General features: G+C 39.9%; 1 protein-coding gene and 1 long non-coding RNA gene across 2 annotated transcripts; one reads left to right on the forward strand and one right to left on the reverse strand.

The window, feature by feature from the left end:
- Window positions 1-1622: 1622 nt before the first annotated feature.
- On the reverse strand, window positions 1623-5052 carry LOC144376023 (uncharacterized). The gene is made up of 2 exons (XR_013436017.1): window positions 4885-5052; window positions 1623-4485 (listed from the first exon to the last, which is right to left on the reverse strand). It is a non-coding gene; the product is annotated as an uncharacterized LOC144376023 (long non-coding RNA).
- On the forward strand, window positions 5036-21058 carry Ccdc43 (coiled-coil domain containing 43). The gene is made up of 5 exons (XM_005328124.5): window positions 5036-5290; window positions 13045-13132; window positions 14371-14506; window positions 16377-16435; window positions 19267-21058. The coding sequence occupies exons 1-5, from the start codon at window positions 5087-5089 to the stop codon at window positions 19452-19454; spliced, it is 675 nt and encodes a 224-aa protein (XP_005328181.2). The 5' UTR covers window positions 5036-5086; the 3' UTR covers window positions 19455-21058.
- Window positions 21059-22193: the final 1135 nt, after the last annotated feature.

Consider the following 22193-nt stretch of genomic DNA (forward strand, 5'->3'; position numbering starts at 1 on the left):
GAGGCTGGCCTTGAACTTATGTTCCTCCTGCCTCAGTCTCTCAAGTCACTGGGATTTACAGGTGTGTGCCACTGAGCCCAGCTCAAACAGGTGTTTCTATTGCTGGGGATTGAGCCCAGGGCCTTGGGTATGCTAAGTACATGCTCTCTACTGAGCTATATCCCCAACCCTTCAAATGTTTCCCTTAAAGAAAAAAAAAGGTATAACTAAATGTAACTAGTTCAAAACTAGCTCTCCTCACTGACATCCTTATATCTCTGTGTATCTTCTCACACACTCTATGCACATTCAAGGACAGATAAAGATATGCATCCTCCTATTCCACCTTTCTTTTAAACACAAATGGTAGCAACACCATTACACCCTGTTTTGAGCTTCATTTTTCTAACACTATATCTTGAATTTTGTTACATGTCAGTACATAAAAAGCTGTTTGTTTTTTTTTTTGTTTTTTAAAGAGAGAGTGAGAGAGGGGGACAGAGAGAGAGAGAGAGAGAGAGAGAGAGAGTTTTAACATTTATTTATTTATTTTTCTTAGTTCTCGGCGGACACAACATCTTTGTTGGTATGTGGGGACACAACATCTTTGTTGGTATGTGGTGCTGCTGAGGACGCGCACGCATGCTAGGCGAGCGCGCTACCGCTTGAGCCACATCCCCAGCCCCGTTTGTTTTTTGAGACAAGGTGTTGCTGTGCTGCCTAGGATGATCTTCAACCCCTGGATTGAATGATGATCCTCTGACATTAACCTCCACTACACATGGCTACATTAAGTAGTTTTTTTGTTATTTTTCTTTTCTGTGGTGCTGGGGATTGAATCCATGACCTCACACACACTCAGCAACCCTCTATTACCCAGCTACATCTCCATTCCTCCCTCATTCATGTTTTTAAATTTTATTTTTGTTTTTAAATTTTATTTTTATTTTACTTGCTTATTTTTTTGTATGTGGTGCTGAGGATCAAATCCAGTGCCTCAAACGTGCTAGGCAAGTGTTCTGCCACTGGGCCACAACCCCAGCCCTCCCCCATTAATTTTATAGCTGCATAATATTTTGCATGGCTGTACCAGGCTTTTATGAACCAATCTCCTATATTTAGAATATAGACTATTTTGGTCCTTTTACCACAAGGAGCTTCACTGCAATGAATACCCTTATGTCACTCTGCACATATGTATGTCTTATAATACATTCCTCAAAATAGAAATGCTGGGTCTTTAAAATAACTCCTCAAAAAGAGTACCAATTTATTTCCTGCTCCAACACTTACCAGTGTCTGTTACCCTATCATAGGTCAACACAGTTACAGTCAGGCTTTTGTGTGTGTATGTGTGTGTGTGGTACAGGGGACCAAAGTCATGGCTTTGTGTATAGGAGGAAAGTGCTCTACCACTGAGCTACATCCCCAGCCCTATTATCAGACTTTTTGATCTGAGCAGAAAAGGTATTTTGTTGCAATTTTAATTTTCATCTTCTTTTTTAAAATTTTTTTTACCTTGGTTTTGTTTATTAATTTTCATGTGATGCTGAGGATCGAACCCAATGCCTCACACGTGCAAGGCAAGCACTCTACCCCAGCCCTAATTTTCATCTTCTTAAAAATGAATGTTATTGAGCATATTTAATTTTTCAGAGACAGATTTATTTGGAAAGCAGATACATATTCAAGGGAGAATGAGTAGATATAAATGTGGGGGAGGGAATCTTTTGGATGAAGAAAGAAATGCACATTCAAGGGATAATGCTGGCCATCTTGAGGGTGAAAAGTATGGGGATAAAGGAAGGAAAAACATGTTAAAGAAAGAACACAGGGCCATCTTCAGAGGGAGATAGCCTATGCCTGAGCATCTCTTTTTTTTTTTTTTGGTTCTGGGGATTGAACCCAGGGGCTTTACCACTAAGCTATACCACCATCCCCTTTAAATTTTTATTTTGTGGCAGTCTTGCTAAATTGCCCATGCTGGCCTCCAGCTTATGATCCTCCTGCCTCAGCCTTTTGAGTAGCTGGGATTACAGGCATAGCTCAAACTCATCCTAGAGCCATGGGGCCGGGGGGTGGGGGTGGGGGGCGTCCCAAGTCTGTAAACTGATAAGCAACACCACTGGACTATCTGGAGCTGAGACTGTAACTCAGTGGTAGAGAATGTACTTCACATGCACAAGGTCCTGGGTTCCATGACCAGTCCCCAAATAAATAAATAGGCACATCTGTGAACATGACAAAGAGGCAAGTCTTTGGGGGTTGCTTCTATCCTCTGACTTCATTAGTGTTCCATTCTTATTCAGAGAAACAGAGAAGCCATGGGACTAACATTTGCAACATCCTTTACTGCCAGCTGTACAACTTCATGTCAAGCTCTATCATAATTTTAAAAATTGAATTCTCTCATTCCAATACAACTAATTCTATGAAGCTAGTATCATCACCAAACACAAGTTGTTTTGTGATTTCTCCAGTACACTTTACTTTTTTGGAGGGGTAACCAGGAATTGAACTCAGGGCACTTGACCACTGAGCCACATCCCCACCCCATTTTGTATTTTATTTAGAGTCAGGGTCTCACTGAATTGCTTAGCAACTTGCTTTTGCTGAGGCTGGCTTTGAACTCATGATGCTCCTGCCTCAGCCACTGGGGCTGCTGGAATTAAAGGTGTACACATGGCTCCAGTACATTTTACTGTGTGTTCAGTTTACAGAATGTGACTATCCTGTATTTCAACACTTGCATTTGTAACATTCATAAATATCAACCCATAAGTAACTACGGAAAAACTGTCACCTGACAGGGGTCCAAGGAAGTCCCTCCAAAGGAAAGGGGATCTCAATTGGGCCTGGGCAGGTTCTTGATGGCTTCTGGAGAAGAATTTCAGGACATATGAGAAAGTGAAGCACAAGCAAAGATTTTTTAAAAAATATTTTCTTCTTTGTATTTTTATCTTTCTTTATTTATTTTTATGTGGTGCTGAGGATCGAACCCAGCACCTCGCACGTGTTAGGTGAGCCGCTCTACTGCTGAGCCACAGTCCCAGCCCCACAAGCAAAGATTTTTTCTTTTTGGTGGTGTTGGGGATCCAACCAGGACCTCACAGCTACACCAGTTGCCCCACAAGCAAAGATTTATTGAAGGCCACAACAAAAGAGTACACAAAGAGAGTGGGCACTCTATTCTTCTTAGAGAAGACAAGACAGGTGATATGCCCAGGGTTAAGCTCTCTGATTATATACATAGGACTTTTCAGGGAATAAAAGTGCAGGTTCTCGGACAAGCTTCTTGAAAATAAAATTCCATGACAATCATTCTGTACCTGGGTTCAGAATAGTACTCTTTGGTCAACAGTCTACCCATAAATGATTCGTGGACCCACTGTGTAAATCTTTGAACCTGATGACATTTAAATAAATAATATATTTTTGTTCTAGTTGATCTGTTACAAGTTGAAGGTTTTGTTCATCTAACTAAAAGGACAAGTCATCCTCCTAAATCTGGCTCCCCACCTACTAACAGTCTCTTTTTCTCTTTCTCCAAGAACCTACTCATCTCAAAACAAAGATCAAGTTATTTTTTCTCATGGGTTCACACAATATATATGCCATGCTTTTTGTGTCCTAGAGATAAGCAAGTTGGATAACCACCTACCTGGCTCCAAAAAAGAACAAACTGGAACCAGGCAAGACCAGTTTCTGCCCTCTCACCCCCCAACTCATTCCCATTCTTCTGTAATGCACTACAAAAGGTCTGTCAACACCATTTTGGTCAGAACTGCTTTCTACCCAGACCATAACCAGTCCATATAAGGAAAAAAAAAATGGTGAATCCCCATTTCCATAAAGTGCCCACCCCCTCTCCAAGAAAAAGTCATAAATAAAATAATCCTCCCTTTTGTTAAGGAAGACTTCTTTTTTCACAGGTCAAACGCTAAATCAAGCCCTGACCTTAAGGGATTCATATATGATACTGCAAACTTGTCTGCCAGCTTCAGCGACTTAGCGAGGCTCTAAGCAATTTAGTGAGACCCTGTGTCAAAAAATAAAAGGTCTGGGGATGTGGCTTAATGGTTAAGCATCCCTGGGTTTTAATCCGTTACCCCCTGCCTCCGAAAGAAATGGGGGAGGAGGGAAACAAACCAAAACCCAAAGTGCAGATAATAAAAGCATTTTCTCACAGAGTTGTAGAGAGGATTACAAGAGATAATGCATGAAAAGATCTTAGTACAATGCCTGGCGGAGGATAAAGTAGCTCTAAAGGTATTCCTGTGTAAACGTGGAACCAATGAATAAAAGAAATAAAATTAAGGTGCCTGTACATTTATTGAGCACCTACTATTTGTTGGTACTGCAATAAGTACAGCACGACGACTGCATTGAAATAAATGCATGGGCTGGGGATGTGGCTCAAGCGGTAGCGCGCTCGCCTGGCATGCGTGTGGCCCAGGTTGGGTCCTCAGCACCACATACCAACAAAGATGTTGTGTCCGCCGAGAACTAAAAAAAATAAATAAATATTAAAAAAAATTCTCTCTCTCTTTAAAAAAAAAAAAGAAAAAAAAGAAATACAGCACACTGCAGAGTTCTTAACGCAGACAGAAAGGAATTAAGAAAGGGTTCTGGAGCTTGTGTTTTCAGGGAGTGGGGTTTGGCGTGGAGATGATGGCAGGAGTCGGTAGCGATGGTGGATATTCCCGGTAGAAGCAGCAGGTCCCTGCTCAAAAGCCATGGGAGAGTGGGTGGCTTAGCACCCTACGAGGGCTCGTGGAAGGGCAGCTCGGTGAGATGGGAGGAAGCGCTGGAATCGACGTTCAGGTCCAGTCCTGTGACTTTGGCCAAGTTACTGAACCTCTGTGAACATTCACAGTTGAAAAAGAGTCTGTTAAAGATACTCACCTGCCGGAGTTCCTGTGCGATTGACTGACAGTGCGAAACCGAACACGCGCTTTGCTAGGAAGGTAAGAAATACCGAAGCAGGTCACAAGCCCGGCGCGCGGGGGCGTGAGCTTCCTCTCCGGGCATGCGCGCTGGGCCCGCGGCGCGGCCCGTCAGGCACTGCGGTAGGCACCCTGGGGGCTGGCAGGACCCTGACCCCAAGATGGCGGCGCCCTGCGAAGTGGCCGCGGCAACCTCCGGCGAAAGTGATGGCGGGGGTGGGGGTTTTGGATCCTGGCTGGACGGACGGTTGGAGGCGCTGGGAGTGGACCAAGCCGTTTACGGTTCCTACATCCTTGGTGTCCTGCAGGAGGAGGAGGAAGAAGAGAAGTTGGACGCTCTGCAGGGTATCCTGTCTGCTTTTCTGGTGAGTAGCCCGGACCCATCCTTCAGCCTTAGGCCGGCATCGGAGGATCCCAGTCAGTGCTTCGCATCCCGCTACCCCTACCCGGCGTCACGAAGGCTTAGTGGTGTCACCTGGGAGAAGTACATTTCTAGCTCTAGGCTATGGATGAAGGAGGTTGCTCCCAAACCAGGTTTTGGGAAGCTTGAAGGTTGCAGGTGCTTCGAGAAGAATGTCTTTCCCTTATTCCTGGGAACGAGGCCCTCTCGGATGCCTGTGGGTAAGTTGCAGAATGTTCTTATGAAGGCGCTGGGATGTCTAAAATGAGAGTTTTAGCTAAAACGTCTACAAACCAATTCCATTCCCATCCATTTAGTGTTGAGAGTGGAGAATAAAATGTTCTTGGGATGTTTGTTTACCCTGGGAGCAGTACCTAGGGCTGTCCCATGACAAAAGCCTGTAGGAAATCTCCTCTCAGGTTCTTCTTTCGGAGTAGGAGGCCAAAAAAGGTAACCTCGTGCTAAGGATCTTTTCATGGCGGGTGGAACTGAAGCAAATGTTGTGCTTGAATCTTTACAATATTAAGAAATTAAGTAATCGGGGTGTGTGTGTGTATGTGTGTGTTTAGGGGGGAGTGATTAGAAAAAATTTAAAAAGATAAAGTTTGTATTTAGACTCTTAGAAGCAAATTGATTCAGAAATGCTTACTTTAAACTTTTTACCTGTAGTAAATGATTAAAATGTCCACTTTTCCAATCTGATCATTCTGCCTTATTCCCATTTCTCTCACCTCCAGCGCACAATTCTTAGATGGCGACTCTAGAGTAGATTGGCTACAAGTGCTGTCTGGCTGTCCATCAGATTCTTTTAAAATACAACAATCTCAAGACTGCGGTTGTAGCTCAGTGGAAGAGGGCTTGCCTAATGTGTGTTTGATCCTCAACACCACATAAAAACAAATAAAATAAGTGTATAAAAAGTACAATAACATTATTTAAAAAAAAACCGGGATGCTCAATATTCACCTCTTTTAAAAAAATAAGATAAAATACAACAATCTCAAAGATAAAATTTATTTGTGTCATCACTAAATACTATATGTAGACACTAGAGTTGTCTCTGCATTCATGGTTTAGAAGAGATGTGGAAATTGGACTGCTACTGTGAAAGCTGCCAGTTCATCAAAAGCATTATTTTTTTCTTGGTAAGTGCTCAGGTTTGTACAGGTTTGTAGAATGAATTCATTTATTATTCTTTTTTTTTTAAAGATATTGATGGACCTTTATTTTATTAATTTATTTATATTTGATGCTGAGAATTGAAGCCAGTGCCTCACACATGCTAGGCAAGCACTCTACCACTGAGCCACAACCCCAACCCATTATTTGCTATTCCTTTTTTTTTTTTTTTAATTTTTAAAATATTTTTTAGTTGTAAATGGACACAATACCTTTATTTTATTTGTTTATTTTTTGTGGTGCTGGGGATTGAACCCTCACCCATACTAAGCAAGCACTGTGCACTGAGCCATAACCCTGGCCCCCCTCATTTGCAATTCTTCAAGCCAATTTTAAACAGGGACTGTTTAAAAAGTGAATAAGGATAAGCATGGTGGCACATGCTTGTAATCCCAGCTACTGAGAGGACTAGGGTGAGAAGACTGTAAAATAGAAAGAGGCCAGGCTCCGCAATTTAGTAAGTCACTGTCTCAAAAACAAAAAGGGGGCTGGGTGGCTCAGCGGTAGAGCGCTCACCTCGCATAAGTGGGACCTGGGTTCGATTCTCAGCACCACATAAAAAGTAAAGACATTGTGTTGTGTCCATCTACACCTAAAAAAAAAAAGGCTAGGAGTGTAGTTCAGTAGTAAATCCCTGGGTTCAATCCCCAGCACTACATACACAGACCAAAAAAACAAAACAAAACAACAACAACAAAAAACAAACCAGAATCAAAAGATGCTATGAAAATATAGATAGAAATATGTATATGTGTATTTTATAGAGAAGTATAGAAGGCAGAAAACATTTTTTTCAACTACAGGTGGCACATGCAAGGAAAAAATGAATTACACTTGATGGAAGTGTAGTTCATTCTTTGGCACATGGTTGAAATATAACAGTAATGTAGATATCCCAGATCCCTCTGGCAAGAACCTCTTTGAGTCCCAGAACCTGCTCTGGCGAGATTGGCCCATAAAGGGGAAAGCTATAGCACAGTTTGTAAGGCAGCTTGGTAGTTCAGTGGAAATTCAATGTAGTGTTTTTTTGTTTTGTTTTGTTTTGTTTTGAGGGGAGGGGGTTCTGGGGATTGAACCTGGGATTGATTTACCACTGAGCTACCTCAGCCCTTTTTATTTTTTGATACAGGGTCTCACTAAGTTGCTGATTGTTAGTAAGAACTTGACATAGACAACGCTATTTTGAAACACATCCTCCCTTTCAGAATAAGAGTCACCCCAGACAATATTCCATCATCATAGAAAGAAACCCCAAACAATATTTCATCATCATACAAAGAAAGGAAATTGTTATCTGGGATTAAAATCCTGAAAAATATCAGGTTTGACAGGAACAGTGACCACCTCAAAGATAAGAGTTGAGGACCACAAGGATCCTTCCCTGACAACCCCCTAGCAACAGCCTAACCCTCAAAATTCCCTCACTCCCTCATGCCCCTACATCTATCCAAGGCTATAAATGGAAGATGAGTCTCAGTCTCCACTGGGCCCCCTTCCACAGGTTTGTCCCAAATAAACCTGTTTTACTGTTGAGCCGCCTTTCCTCTCTATTTCCTTCATTTAGTTCTTTCTTTATGCTGAGGGCCTCACTAATCTGTTAATGCTGGCTTTGAACTTACACTCCTCCTGTCTCAGCCTCCTGAGTCACTGGGATTATTGGTGTGCTCCGCCATGCCTGGCTGAATACATTCTTATACCCTGATATTGTAGATTATAGGAGAAAAAGAACAAAGACAAGGAATTTTTGTTTTTGTGTGTGCTGGGGATTAAACCCACGGCCTTGTGCATGCAAAGAAAGCACTCTACCAACTGAGCTATATCCCCAGCCCAGAATTCTCATTTTTATTTCCAACTGAGAAATTTCTAATGACTCCATGAAAATGTTGTTAAAATAACTTGAGCTGGGCATGGTGGCATATGCCTGTAATCCCATTAGCTCAGGAGGCAGAGGCAGGAGGATCTCAAGTTCAAAGCCAGCCTCAGCAATTTAACAAGACCCTAAGCAACTTAGTGAGACCCTGTCTCAAAATAAAAAGGGCTGGATATGTGGCTCAGTGCTTGAGCTCCCCTGGGTTCAATCCCCAGTACAGCCCCCTTTCCAAAACAGAAAACTTTGGTACTTCTTTGCACTAGCTCCTTAACCAGCCCTTTTCATGGTGTCAATATTTGAAGCTATGGCTCTATTGGTAAAGGGAAACGTGTTTGCCTCATACTTTTTTATTTTTTTAGCAGACACTTGATAGAAAAGGCAAAGTAATTTAGAAACAGAGTTGGTTCTTTGGGTTTCCATGTTGTTGCATAAGCTGCAAAAAAAAAAAAATTTTCCCCCCATTTCTTGTTATTGAACCAGCATTGCACACATTAGGCAAACACTCTACCACTAAGCTACATATCCAGCCCAACAAAATCATTTTTAAGGTTGACTTCATTGCACTGTCCAATTCACATACTAGTTTAATTTTCTTCTATATAGAAACTGACTCTGGGAAAAATAGACCAGAAATCATAAAGTGAGACAAGGTTCTTGTCCATAAAATATGAAGAGCATCTTTACAGAACAAAAAGAGCCAAGAAATATGGTTTGTATTAAGCATATAATTCAAAGTGCTGCTGTCAGTCAGTCAGTCTGGCAGCATGTAATGCCAAAGGTCCCTGACTTTTGTATCACATTTCTTTCTAGGAAAAACAAAAACCAGGGCCAAACCAAGTTGCCAAATTGGGCTAGGATTCAATATTAGAAATAATGAAATTTGTTAGCAATAATTTGAGATAAGATTCAAGAATAGTGGGCTGGGGATAGCTCAGTTGGTAGAGTGCTTACCTTGAATGCACAAAGCCCTGGGTTTGATCCCCAGTACCAATAAATAAATAAATTATAAATAAATATGTAAATAAATAAATCCAAGAATAATGACGGAGCCAATAACAATAAATAAAAGCTTTCTATCATCTTTTCTTTTATTCTGCCCAGTAGTACTTGCACTGATTGATTGATTGGTTCATCACATTTTTATTGATGGATTACTGTATGCCAGGTACTACCGTTACTGCAAAATAGAAATTTCTGCCCTTCTGGGGTTATAATCTAGAAGGGAAAAGTTTTCCCAGTAAATTATAGTGCTATGTTAGGAAACTAATAAGTGCTAGGGAAAGGGGGCGTTTTAAGAAGATCAGAAGTGCAATAGAGGGTAGGTTATAATTTTATGTAGGATAGTTAGGGGGTTATATTTTATGGCAACTGTTTATATACCAACCTCCTAAATTGTGTATGAAGCCAGGCACTATTTTTCATTAATTTCCTGGTTCACATCTTAGTATACTGAACAAAGCAGGCACTTTCTGAATGAATAAAAGAAAGAATGATAATTGAATTGCTTTGGTTTAGGTGAGGAAACAGGGAATAAACCAGTTTGTTCTCCAAGAATATCCTTTTTATTTGGCTCTCCACTTCTTTTCTAATCCTTTTTTCTTTCCCTGTTCCTTTGCTTTCCCTGCTGGAAAGTCTATGAATTATGGAAGCTCTGACCCAAAGAAGTTTCTGTGTGTCTAGGTCATGCAGTAAAAGGATGAATGGTTTAGGAAAATCCTTTGTTGATACAGAACAAGGGTATCACAATAAGACTTGTTCTTTTTTCTTTAGGATAGCATAATACAGTGGTGAAGAGTATAGGCTCTTAGCTAGATTCCTTGGGTTCAAGTCCTCTTTATTATTTATATTTTTTTGGGGTGCCAGGGATTGAAGTCGGGGGCCTTCTACCACTGAGCCACATCCCCAGCCTTATTTTGTATTTTATTTAGAGACAGTCTCACTGAGTTGTTCAGTACCTCGCTTTTTGTTGAGGCTGGCTTCAAACTCAAGATCCTCCTGCTCAGCCTCCTGAGCTGCTGGGATTACAGGTGTGCGCCACCATGCCCAGTTTATTATTATCTTTATTTTGGTACTAGGGATTAAACCAGGGGCGCTCAACCACTGAGCCACATCTCCAGCCCTTTTTTATGTTTTATTTAGAGACAGATTTTTTGCCAAGTTTCTTAGGGCCTCACTAAGTTTCTGAGGCTGGTTTTGAACTTGTGATCCTCTTCCCTCATCCTCCCAAGTCACTGGGATTATAGTCATGTGCATCCACCTTAAGTCTTCTTTAATCCATTATTACTTGTATGACCTTGAGCAAGTTACTTAACCTCTGTACTTTGGTTTCCTCATATATAAATTGAATAACAATAGTAATACTTTATGTAATTGTTTTTTTTCCTTAACATTTATTTTTTAGTTGTAGGTAGACACAGTACCTTTATTTTATCTTTATGTGGTACTGAGGATCGAACCCAGTGCCTCACACATGTTAGGCGAGCATTCTTCCTCTGAGCCACAACCCCAGCTCCTACGTAATTGTTTTAAAACTTGAGAATTCTTTTTTTTTTTTTTTTTTAAACTTGGAATCTAACCCAGGGGCAGTTTACCACTGAGCTACATTCCCAACCTTTTTATTTTTTATTTTGAGACAGAATCTCACTAAGTTGATTAGGTCCTTGCTAAGTTACCGAGGCTGTCCTTGAATTTTTGATCCTCCTGTCTCTGCCTCCTAGGCTGCTGGGATTCAGGCATGTGCCACTGTACCCAGTTGCAAATTGAGGTGTTTTTTTTGTTGTTGTTTTTTTTGGGGGAGGATACTAGAGATTGAACCCAGGGGCCCACAACCACTGAGCCACATCCCCAACCAGATTTTTTTTTTCTATTTTGAGACTGTCTTGTTGCTTAGGGCCTAAGTTACTGAGGCTGATCTTGAGCCTGTGATCCTCCTGTTTCAAGTCTCCCAAGTCTCTTGGATTACAGTTGTGCGCCCCCACAACACCTGGTGAATTGAGAATTTTTATGTAAAGTTTTAGTACAAGTGCCTAGCAGATGGGGTAAGCACCTAATAAATGTGAACTCTGATACCTTGCCCTGTGAAGTAGAACAGGAAGCTGGTGAAGGTAGACACAATGAACATGGAGAGAATGTTTGTGTGTGTGTGTGTGTGTGTGTGTGTGTGTGTGTGTGTGTGTGTGTGTATAAAATTTATTTATTTTTAGTTTTAGATGGACACAATACCTTTACTTTATTTACTTTTATGGGGTGCTAAGGATTAGACCCAGTGCCTCACACATGCTAGGCAAGTGCTCTACCACTGAGCTACAACCACAGTCCCAAGAATGCCCATATTTTTGAATGCCTATGCTTTGCCAAGTAGACTAGGCACTGTATACACATTTTTATTTATCTTCACTAAAATCCTGGGAAGATGTGAAGTTCAGAAAGTTTTGTTCATAAGCCAGGCAGGGTGGTGCAGGCCTGTAATCCCATCTACTTACTTGGAAGGTTGTAGACAAGTGAATCACAGATTTTAGGCCTGTGATTTAGCAAATTCCTATCTCCAAAAAAAAAAGGTTTAGGGATGTTCCTCAGTGGTAAAGCAGCATTCCTTAGTTCAGTTTTTTTCTGAACCAGACATAAAGAAACTTGCTCATAGATCTGGAATTCAATCCCTGGTATCAAAAAAAATTAATAATAAAAGATAAGGAGAGCCGGGCACAGAGGTGCACATCTGTAATCCCAGCAGCTCTGGAGGCTGAAGCAGGAGGATCTTGAGTTCAAAGCCAGCCTCAACAAAAACGAGGTGCTAAGCAACTCAGTGAGACCCTGTCTCTAAATAAAATACAAAATAGGGCTGGGGATGTAGCTCAGTAATTAAGTGCCCCTGGGTTCAAACCCTGGTACCCTGACCAAAAAAAAAAAAGTAAGGCGAGAGTGGGGAAGGGAAAAGGGGAGATGCTGATGACAAGTAGAAAATTTCACTGAGACAAGAAATAAGCTTTAATGAGCTATGGCACAGAATGGTGACTAAAATAATAATGTGTTTCAGAATTGCTGAGAGTAAATTTTAAATGTTTTCACTATAAGAAACTGACAAATATGTAAGATTATGAACCTGTTTCATAGTATCATGCCCAATGTAAACATATATCAAAACATCATATTGTATAAAATTTTTTAAAATTAATTAATGAATTTATTTTTTTAAAAATTTTTTTTGTGAGAGAGAGAGAGAGAGAGAGAGAGAGAGAGAGAGAGAGAGAGAATTTTTAATATTTATTTTTCAGTTCTCGGCGGACACAACATCTTTGTTGGTATGTGGTGCTGAGGATCGAACCCGGGTCGCACGCATGCCAGGCGAGCGCACTACCGCCTGAGCCACATCCCCAGCCCCATGAATTTATTTTTTTTGAGGATGAGGACTGCCCTGAGCTGGTGGGAATCTTTTACCCTGGAGCTTGGCAGGATGGAGTAGGTGCTCTTGATCTAGCAGGTGTGGATTTTGGGACAAACACACCGAATTCCTTCTGTGCCCATAGAGACATATTCTGTGGCTCCCAAAATCTTCCTAGGATCTCTTCTCAACTCTGGCAGGGAGAGCTGTGCCCTCTGCATAGGCCTTTTTAAGGTTGCTGTTGTTTTTGAGAACTCTCTCAGAAAATTAATCAATCTACTTTTGCAACTAGGAAGAAGATTCGCTCCTTAATATCTGCAAGGAGATTGTGGAACGATGGTCTGAAACTCAGAATGTTGTCACCAAAGTGAAAAAAGAAGGTAGAGTTGGTGTTTCTGTGTGGCATTTTGGTGTGTGACCTCAAGGGTCCTTTCTAAAAGCCTTACTGTACAGCTCTTTGGGAGAGGGTGTTTCATTTTCTCCTATGGATTCTCATTCTTCCTGAGATGATTTATACTGGCGAACACTTGAGAAGCCGGATTTCCTTTTCCTTTTGCATTTGTCCATTTTAGCCTGACCACAGTTACCTTCATTGTGGTTTTTGTTTTCCTTTCATCCTCTCTCCACAGCACATATGGGTATATATTTTTCTCACCTCCCATCTTTTTTATGTTCTCTTTTCAAAACACAAATTATGGTTGGGATTTTGGTTTATTCAGCTAAATCATTTACCCTTTAAAATGCAAAATAAATGGGCTATATTTTAATTAGTTGCAGAAAACTCAATTTATAAAAATCAAACTTGAGAAGAATCTAAACTACACCCTTAGGGGCTGGGTTCATGGCTCATTAGTAGAGTGCTTGCCTAGCATGTATGACGCACTGGGTTCGATTCTCAGCACCACATATAAATAAATGAACAAAATAAAGGTCCATCAACATCTAAAAAAAGTGTTAAATAAATAAACAAATAAATAAATGAAAATAAACTTCACCCTTGGTTTTCAGTCTTTCCTATACATTAGAATCACTTGATATACTAGGGTTGGACTCCAGGTATTGGTGTTTTTAAAAAACTCCTCTAGAAGGTTCTAATGTACAGCCAGGTGTGAGAGCCCCTACTTTGCACCATTGCTTCCTTTCCTTCAGGATGGAGAACTTAGTAGTTGATCTTATTTTAAAATAAGGCAAAATATTTTTAGTTCAAGCATTGTACTTGGCACAGTTATAAACATGAAAGCGATCAGCCTTAGTTGATTCTGGAGTCTTTCTTAGGTTTCTGGAATAAGAGAAGAGAAAATTGCCTGTTTAGAAGAAGCTTATCTATGATTCTAATGCAGTGCTTTTCCACCTTTTTTTTTTTTTTAAGCGGCCAAATCAACGTATAAATCAAATAAAATCAGGGCTGCTGTGATTGAAGATGGATGTAAGACCATGCCTGGCCTGCATGGCCTTTCCTTTCCTGTCTCACATGCCCCTGAGGCATGTTCTTTGAACCCTAGGACCTTTGACTCAGCAGTTGCCAGTGTCTTTTACAAGCACTGCCCTGGTGAGCTGGTGGTTGGGTGAGCTTGTTTTCTGTCATACAAATGTGTTTTCCCTCTCTTCTGCCTTCCAGATGAGGTACAGGCCATTGCCACCCTCATTGAGAAGCAGGCACAGATTGTGGTGAAGCCCAGGATGGTGTCGGAAGAGGAAAAACAGAGAAAAGCTGCCCTGCTGGCCCAATATGCCGATGTAACAGATGAAGAGGAATATCCTTTCTGGAATCTCGGCACCATTCCCTGAGGGTGACACCAGAAGTGTTGATGGTTTACAGTGCTCTTTAGGAAATTGTCAATCACCCGCCATAGTTTAATTTTCTTCTCTAAAATGGCAAAGATCTATGGCCCTTGATGGATACGAGAAATGAGTTGGAATAGTTGATACTGAAGATAAATATGTACTTTGGTGCTAAGGAATGAACCCAGGACCTCATGCATGTTAAGCATGTACTCTATCACTGAGCTACACTCTCTGCCTAGACTTTTATTTTCAGAAGTACATTTCTGAAAACTCAGTGTAAATAATGCCTTAGTGAACCAGTATGTTGTGCTTTCAGAAAAGAAGATATAGCTGTGATTCCTTATATTTGCATGTACATGTGTACTGTCACATGTATAACCCATCTTTCTTTTCTTTTCCAGTCAGTAAAGACACTGATAACACTAAGATGATGAGTGATCACAGGCATTCAGAAAATCAGTGGCAAAATCAGGACTAGAACTTGGATGCCTTTGGGTGAAGGATACCCTAACTTAGGAGCCATTTAATTCAAATCTTTTTAATGTGACCATAGTTAAAAGTAAAGCCAAATCCCTAAACACTACCAAAATAAATTAGAATCTGAGTGTGGGAACTGTACAAAAAGAAAGTAGTGTAAGTAGGGGCAGATTTAGTTCCCTGTAAATTTGAAATTTACTTAGGAAAAGCTTAGCTTACAGAGCCTACTTAAATGAAGTATGTGGCTCATTATACAGTAGACATCATCCCAGAAATATCAGCTGGCTAATCACTATTTAGGAAAGAATACTTGGGTGCTTTGGAGACAGTTTCTTTTATGCTTTTTCCTCACAACTTTTCTTACTAGGGTTAGCAGAGTATGGTTCCAATGATAAATAAAATCTCAGTTCTTGGGTTAGAATAGAACTTTATTTTTTTCCACCATTGGAAAAAACAACTTTTAAGCTGGGTACAATGGTTCATGCCTGTGATTCCAGTGACTTAGGAGGCTGAAGCAGGAGGATGTCAAGTCTCAAAAAATAAAAAGGGCTGGAGAGGTAGTTCAGTGGGAAGTGCCCCTCGGTTAAATCCCCAGTAGTGCCCCCCCCATCCCTACCCCCGCCAAATAGGGCTGGGGATAAAGCACATGAGTAAAGCACTTCTGGGTTAAATCCCTGGTTCCCTCCACCAAAAAAATAAGAACTTTTAAAGCATTCATTCCCCTGGAGAATGTGTTATCACATGAATTTCTGGGCTTTATACTCCCTCCCCAGAGTTTCTGATTAAGTTGGTTCAGATTGGAGCCCAAGAATTTCTAATAAGTTCCCAGGAGGCCTCTGTAAATAGCCCTTTGAGAATCATTGTTTTAGAGGTCATTTCATTGTCTCCTGGCTTTCAGATAATGTGACAGTCTACCCAGATCAACTTAAGTTTGTTTTTAGCCTCCAAGAAAAGACTTTTGCTGTGGAAGGTGCTATATGCCCATAATCCCATTAACTCAGGAGGCTGAGACAGGAGGATCTTAAGTCCAAGGTCAGCCTCAGCAATTTGGTAAGAACCTATTTCAAAATAAAATAGAAAGGGATGGAGATGTAGTTCAGTGATTAAGTGTCCCTGGGTTAAATCCCCAGTCCAAAAGAAAAAAGAAAAAAAGAATTGTAAGAGAAGCTTAGAACAATCTTCCTCTTCCTAAATTGAGATTTCCAAAGATGAATCTCTGGGGTTTACTATCACATTCCGGACAAAAGTCCTTTTTCCATTCAGACAGCTTTTCCTCTCCACCAATCTACAGAGTATTTTTAAATACTGAGTTGGGATGTGTGAACCTTTGTTTTCCATCCAGTTTTCCTTAACATCACTTACTGAAGCAGATGAGAAGGATGATTCAGTTGCCACCACGATGAACATTGGTTCAGATAAATGTATCCTTCTTTGTGACCAGCCCCATGTGTTTCTCCATGGAATTCTCTTGGGCATCAATTTTTATTTTGTCATTGCTAGTACTTCCTGTTACCTGCAGGAACTCATGCCAGCATTGGGAGTACAGATGGTCAATTTATCAAGCATATTCCGCAAAGAAAAAAAGTTAACAAGTACTATTTTCTTTCTTCTTTTCTTCTTTTTTAAAAATTTTATTTTTAGTTGTAGATGGACACAAAACCTTTTATTTTTATGTGGTGCTGAGGATCGAATCCAGTGCCTCACATGTGCTAAGCAAGTGCTCTACCACTGAGCCACAGCCCCAGCAAGAAGAATTTCTAAGGAAAAATGAACATCTGTACTCCCTGTGTGCAGCTCTGGGTTGCCTACCATTATGGAAATAATTAAAATAATATTGAAGTTTTGTGTTTATTCTCAAAAACTTTATAATTTCTTAGAAAGAGAACAGAATGAATACTAATAATATAAACATATTGAAACATGTGTTGAGAAAGGTTCTGACCAACAGAATAATTTCCTAGAGAAGATGGGTTTAGAAATATACCTTAAGCCAGGTGGGTGATGCACACTTGTAATTTTAGCAACTCAGGAGGCTGAGTCAGGAGGACCGAAAGTTTGAGGCTAGCCTCAGCAACTCAAATAGGCTGGGTGTGCTTATAATCAGTGGCTTGGGAGGCTAAGGCAGGAGGATCACAAGTTCAAAGCCAGCCTTAGTAACTTAGCAGGGCCCTAAGCAACTTAATGAGAGCTTATCCTAAATTATAAAACCAGCTGGGGATGTGGGAATGGTGCCTGCTTTCAATGCCCCCCCCACCTCCCGCCTTCCAACCAAAAAAAAACAGATAAAAAAGGACTGGAGGTGTAGCTGAGAGATAGAGTGCCCTTGGGTTCAATCCCCAATACCTGTCTTCAAAAAAAAAAAAAAAAAAAATCTACATTAAGCTGGGTGTGGTGGTACTTGCCTGTAATTGCAGCTACTCTGGAGATTGAGACAGGAGGATCACAAAACTTGAGGCTAGAATGGACAATTTTTAGTGAAACCCTGCCTCGGGAGCCTGGGGATGTAGCTTAGTGGTAGAGTACAGAGTGGTAGGTAGCACTCAGAAGCCCTGCATTCAGTCTCTAATGCCATAAAAAAGAACATGACCTCCCCCCCCAAAAAAAAAAGGGCAGGGGCATGTAATTGGGAATATAATTTGGTGGTAGAATACTACTGCGTTCAATTTTCCAATACCACACACACACACAGAAAATTCACTTTACTTATTTCGTAGTGGGGATTGAACCCAGGAGCACTTAACCACTGAGCCCCATCCACAGCCCTTTTTTATAGTTTACTTTGAGATAGGGTCTCACTGAGTTGCTTAGGGCCACGCTAAATTGCCAAGACTGGCTTTGAACTCGTGATCCTCCTGCCTCAGTCTCCCAAACTGCTGGGATTACAGGCATGCACTAGAGGGCCTGGCTGAAAATTCATGATAAAGATATGATGCCAGGTACCTTGGCGCATGCCTGTAATCCCAGTCACAGGGGAGGCTGAGATGGGAGGATCGCAAATTCTGAGCCAGCCTCGGTAAAAGTGAGGCACTAAGCAACTCTGTAAGACCCTGTCTCTAAATAAAATACAAAAATAGGGCTGGGGATGTGGTTCATTGCTTGAGTGCTACTTAGTTCAATCCCCCGTACCCTCCCACCCCCAAAAATGAAGGGTTTGATATAGATTGTCAAGAGAAGGGGAAGTTAATTCAGAGAGACCCATTTATTTTTGGTGCTGGGGATTAAATCCAGGGATCTATTACTGAATCGTACTCTCAGCTTGAGACTCATTTATTTTAAAGCACTAAAGAAAAAAAGTCATATTTTAAGAGTGGAGAGAAGCTTGTCTAATATTAACAGGTTTTGTTTTCAAAGTTAAAAGAAATAAGCAGTACAATTTTTGGCCAGTTATTTTCTGTTAAACATTTTATATTTCTTGTAATTCAGAGTTGATGGTTATTAGAATATGGATTTCACTTAAGCTTTAGTGGTCTAGGGAAAAAAATCAAATGGATAAAATTTAGTAAGGTTAACCTTTTAACTCTTTTCAAGCATTTTAAAGTACATAAACATTTTCCAGTTAAATTAATGTTCTCACTAACCCTAGATACTCCGCAATGTTCTGCTATTAAGTACCTATTCCTAGGCTGGGGTTGTGGCTGAGTGGTAAAGCACTTGCCTAGCACGTGTGAGGCACTGGGTTTGAGCCTCAGCACATAAAAATAAAGGTGTTGTGTCCATCTACAACTACCTATTCCTGAATGAGCATTCACTTTTGTGTGTGTGTGGTGCTGGGGATTGAACCCATGACCTTGTGTATAGGCAAGCACTGTAACTGAACCATATCCCCAGCTCTTGAGCTCTGATAAATATTTAAAAATTCAGATTTAAGTCTGAATGAGATTTTTTTTTCTGAGGACATTTTAGATCTTCTATAATTAATGATAGCTTTAGGATTTCCACTAGACCAAGGATAAACACAAGGATGGTTTTGTTTTGGTACTGGGGATTGAACTCAGGGGCACTCAACCACTGAAGCACATCTCCAGCCCTAATTTGTAATTTATTTAGTCCCTCACTATCGCTGAGGCTGGCTTTGAACTCACAATCCTGCCGTCTCAGCCTCCCTAATCGATGGGACTACAGGAGTGCATCACCATGCGACACACAAGGGTGGTTTTTTAAGACTAGAAATAGATAAAGGCATTCAGGACTCAGCAAGAATGAGGAAAGTTGTAGTTGTGACCTGTACCTTTATCCCTTAACTCACCTATAGCTCTATTTCGAAACACCAATGTAGAAGATGTCCTCAATGCTCGGAAATTGGAGAGAGACTCACTTCGGGATGAGTCCCAAAGAAAGAAGGAACAGGACAAGCTGCAGAGGGAGAGAGACAAACTAGCCAAGCAGGAGCGCAAGGAAAAGGAAAAGAAAAGGACACAGAGAGGGGAGCGAAAGCGATAACCCTGGCCTGTTCAATTCTTCCCCTGCTTCAAGAACTTGATGAAAAGGAAAACTGGCTTTGCAAATGTGTATTTAAGAGAAATGAGAAAACATTGCATAGTTCTTTCCCAAGGCATTTCCCTTTTGTTTACATGGTCAAAAGGAAAATCACAATCACTTTTAATTACAAAAATGTGCCATGTTTTGCTGATGTGGATGATCAGATAATTAATGTCTGTACCAAAGAGCTGCAATTGGGGCAATCTTTATATTTTAATACTGAAGTTCTGTGCTCCTTTTGGCTCCTTTTTTATAAAATGTCTTCCCTCACCTAATTTTCCTTGAATAAATAGGATTCAGAAAGCTAATAGGGTTTTCTTCTGGGAAAAGAAACATGACCGTTCCTCTGAGATGAAAAGTACAAGTATAATTTACTTCAGAGGTAATATTTACTCCTTAGTATAGTTTTATGGCTGATATATAAAGCTAATCAGGAAGCTTGGTGGTGTGGTACACACCTGTAATTCCAGCTCCTGGGGAGGCTGAGGCAGGAGGATTACAAGTTGAGGCCAGTTTGGGCAAATTAGTGAGACCAGTCTCAAAAAAAAAAAAGGCCTAGAGACTCACTGCTGGCTTCCATCCCCAGTGCTGCCAAAAAGAAAAACTAATGAAAAACTCTACTTGGATTGGATTTTATGTTACATGACAGAAAACTAAGAAAGTGGGAAGAAATTATTTGGAGTGTGTTTAAGATCTGAGATCTTTTTTAAAGAAAATTTCAACTGATGGGATAAAAAAGTATCTTTAAGATAGTTAAATATTTTTCTTCATATAGGCTGTGACATTAAGAAGGATGTGTCAATATTGAGTGCAACATTATCATTGTTAAGCTAGATTCATTTTTTTTTATAGTCATGAATTCTCTTGAATGCCAGTAGAAATTTTAACCCCAATTTTCCCTAAAACATGACTATTAAGACGTGGTAATTCCTGATTAGAGAAACTGGAGGAATTGCCCTTTTAAAGAAACACTGGAAATCTTGCTAATATAAAAAATACTTAAAGAGTGTACATAGTAGGTGCTTAACAAATTTATTGAATGAATGAATGGGAAAATTGCCTGGGAGAGTCAAAAGTGAGCAAGAACTCTCCATTTCTACCTTTTTCACAAGCCACATTCAGTTATAAATAAGGCTCTTCTCTACTTGACTTCAGGCAGTAGTAGACCGTCCAGAAGCCTAAAGAGCATTTTTCTCTCATAAGACAAAGTAGATATTTTATACCACGAGTCAGCAAACTACCAACTACAGGGCAAATTTGGCCATCTTTTTTTGTATGGTACAAATTAAAAATGGTTTTTACATTTTCAAGAGGCTATAAGATAAAGAACACATGATAAAACCTGAATTATTTAATGTCTAGCCCTTTCAAGAAAGTTTGCTGACCTTTGTTTTATATCATTAACTATGAGATTAACAAAAACTTTTATCTTTGTGCAGAAGGTTGAAAATAAAAAGCATGGTTAAGGAAAAGGAAATTATGTTACCTCTTCATAAAGTCCTCTAACCATGGCATTGCAAAAATAACGACATTTTTTAAAAAATAAACTTTATTTAAAGTCACCATCTTCTGTCTTATTCTGATTCTTTCCAGCTACCCATGGAAAGGAAGTCTGTCATTTTATCCATGGATTCGTGAAGGGTACTTGTTTTAATTTAATAGTTCTTTCTTCTGGGACTCTTATGTATGTCACAGTTAAGTGTACATTCTAATGCTTAAAACCGGAAAAAAAAAATTAGTTCAGTAGGTTTTGAGAAATGTTATCCACTTAACTTGGGTGCTAATAAATCCTTTACATCTAAATCTAAAATGATTGATATCACAAAGGGAAAATTTAAACAACCATATCTTTTAGGGTAAAATTGAATTTTAGGTCACATTTGGGATTTTAGTCATAACATTCCTAACCCTCCAAAATTTTATAGTAGCAAATTATTCAAGCAGGAAGAATACTGATACAATAATTGAAGATAATTTCATATTCCTTTTTTAAAAAATTCTTTTATATATTTTTTTTTGTTGATAGACCTTTATTTTATTCATTCATTTATATGCGGTGCTAAGAATGGAACCCAGTGCCTCACATGTGCTAGGCGAGCGCTCTACCACTGAGCCCAATCCCAGCCCCTAATTCCTTTATATAAACTTCTTCCATTAAAAAGTATACCAAATTTCTTTGGCTTATAAATGGTGGGAATATCATCTTTACAGATCACTTCAAATTTTGTAATTGATATTTAGAAATGCAATGAATAAGAACCATCCGTTAGAGGGTATACAATTGAAAGGGACAATATAATAATTACCTACTAGGTGACTTACGGTTTAGCAAAATTTCAAAGAAATACTTTTCAAGTGTTTTGTTAATGGACCGGGGTACATTTCTCTGACCACTGTCATTTTTATTCTGGTTTGCCTGGATTAATGGGCAGAGTAAAAGTTTATATTTGAAGGGTCAGGTGAGATCCAACTATATGAGTGGGAGTAATCTACCAACATTATTACATACTTGTTAAATAAGAACTTAAGTTCTTATCAGTTAAATGAAATTCAGTTGTTTTCTGACATGAATAACTGTGTATGTGTGGTATGTTAATTGAACCTGGGGCCCTTTACTACTGAGTTACATCCACAGCTCTTCAAATTTTATTTTGAGACAAGAGTTTAAATTGTTAACCTTGTTATTTTCCTGCTTTGGCC

Source organism: Ictidomys tridecemlineatus, chromosome 3 (genome assembly GCF_052094955.1).
Source record: "Ictidomys tridecemlineatus isolate mIctTri1 chromosome 3, mIctTri1.hap1, whole genome shotgun sequence".
NCBI lineage: Eukaryota > Metazoa > Chordata > Mammalia > Rodentia > Sciuridae > Ictidomys > Ictidomys tridecemlineatus.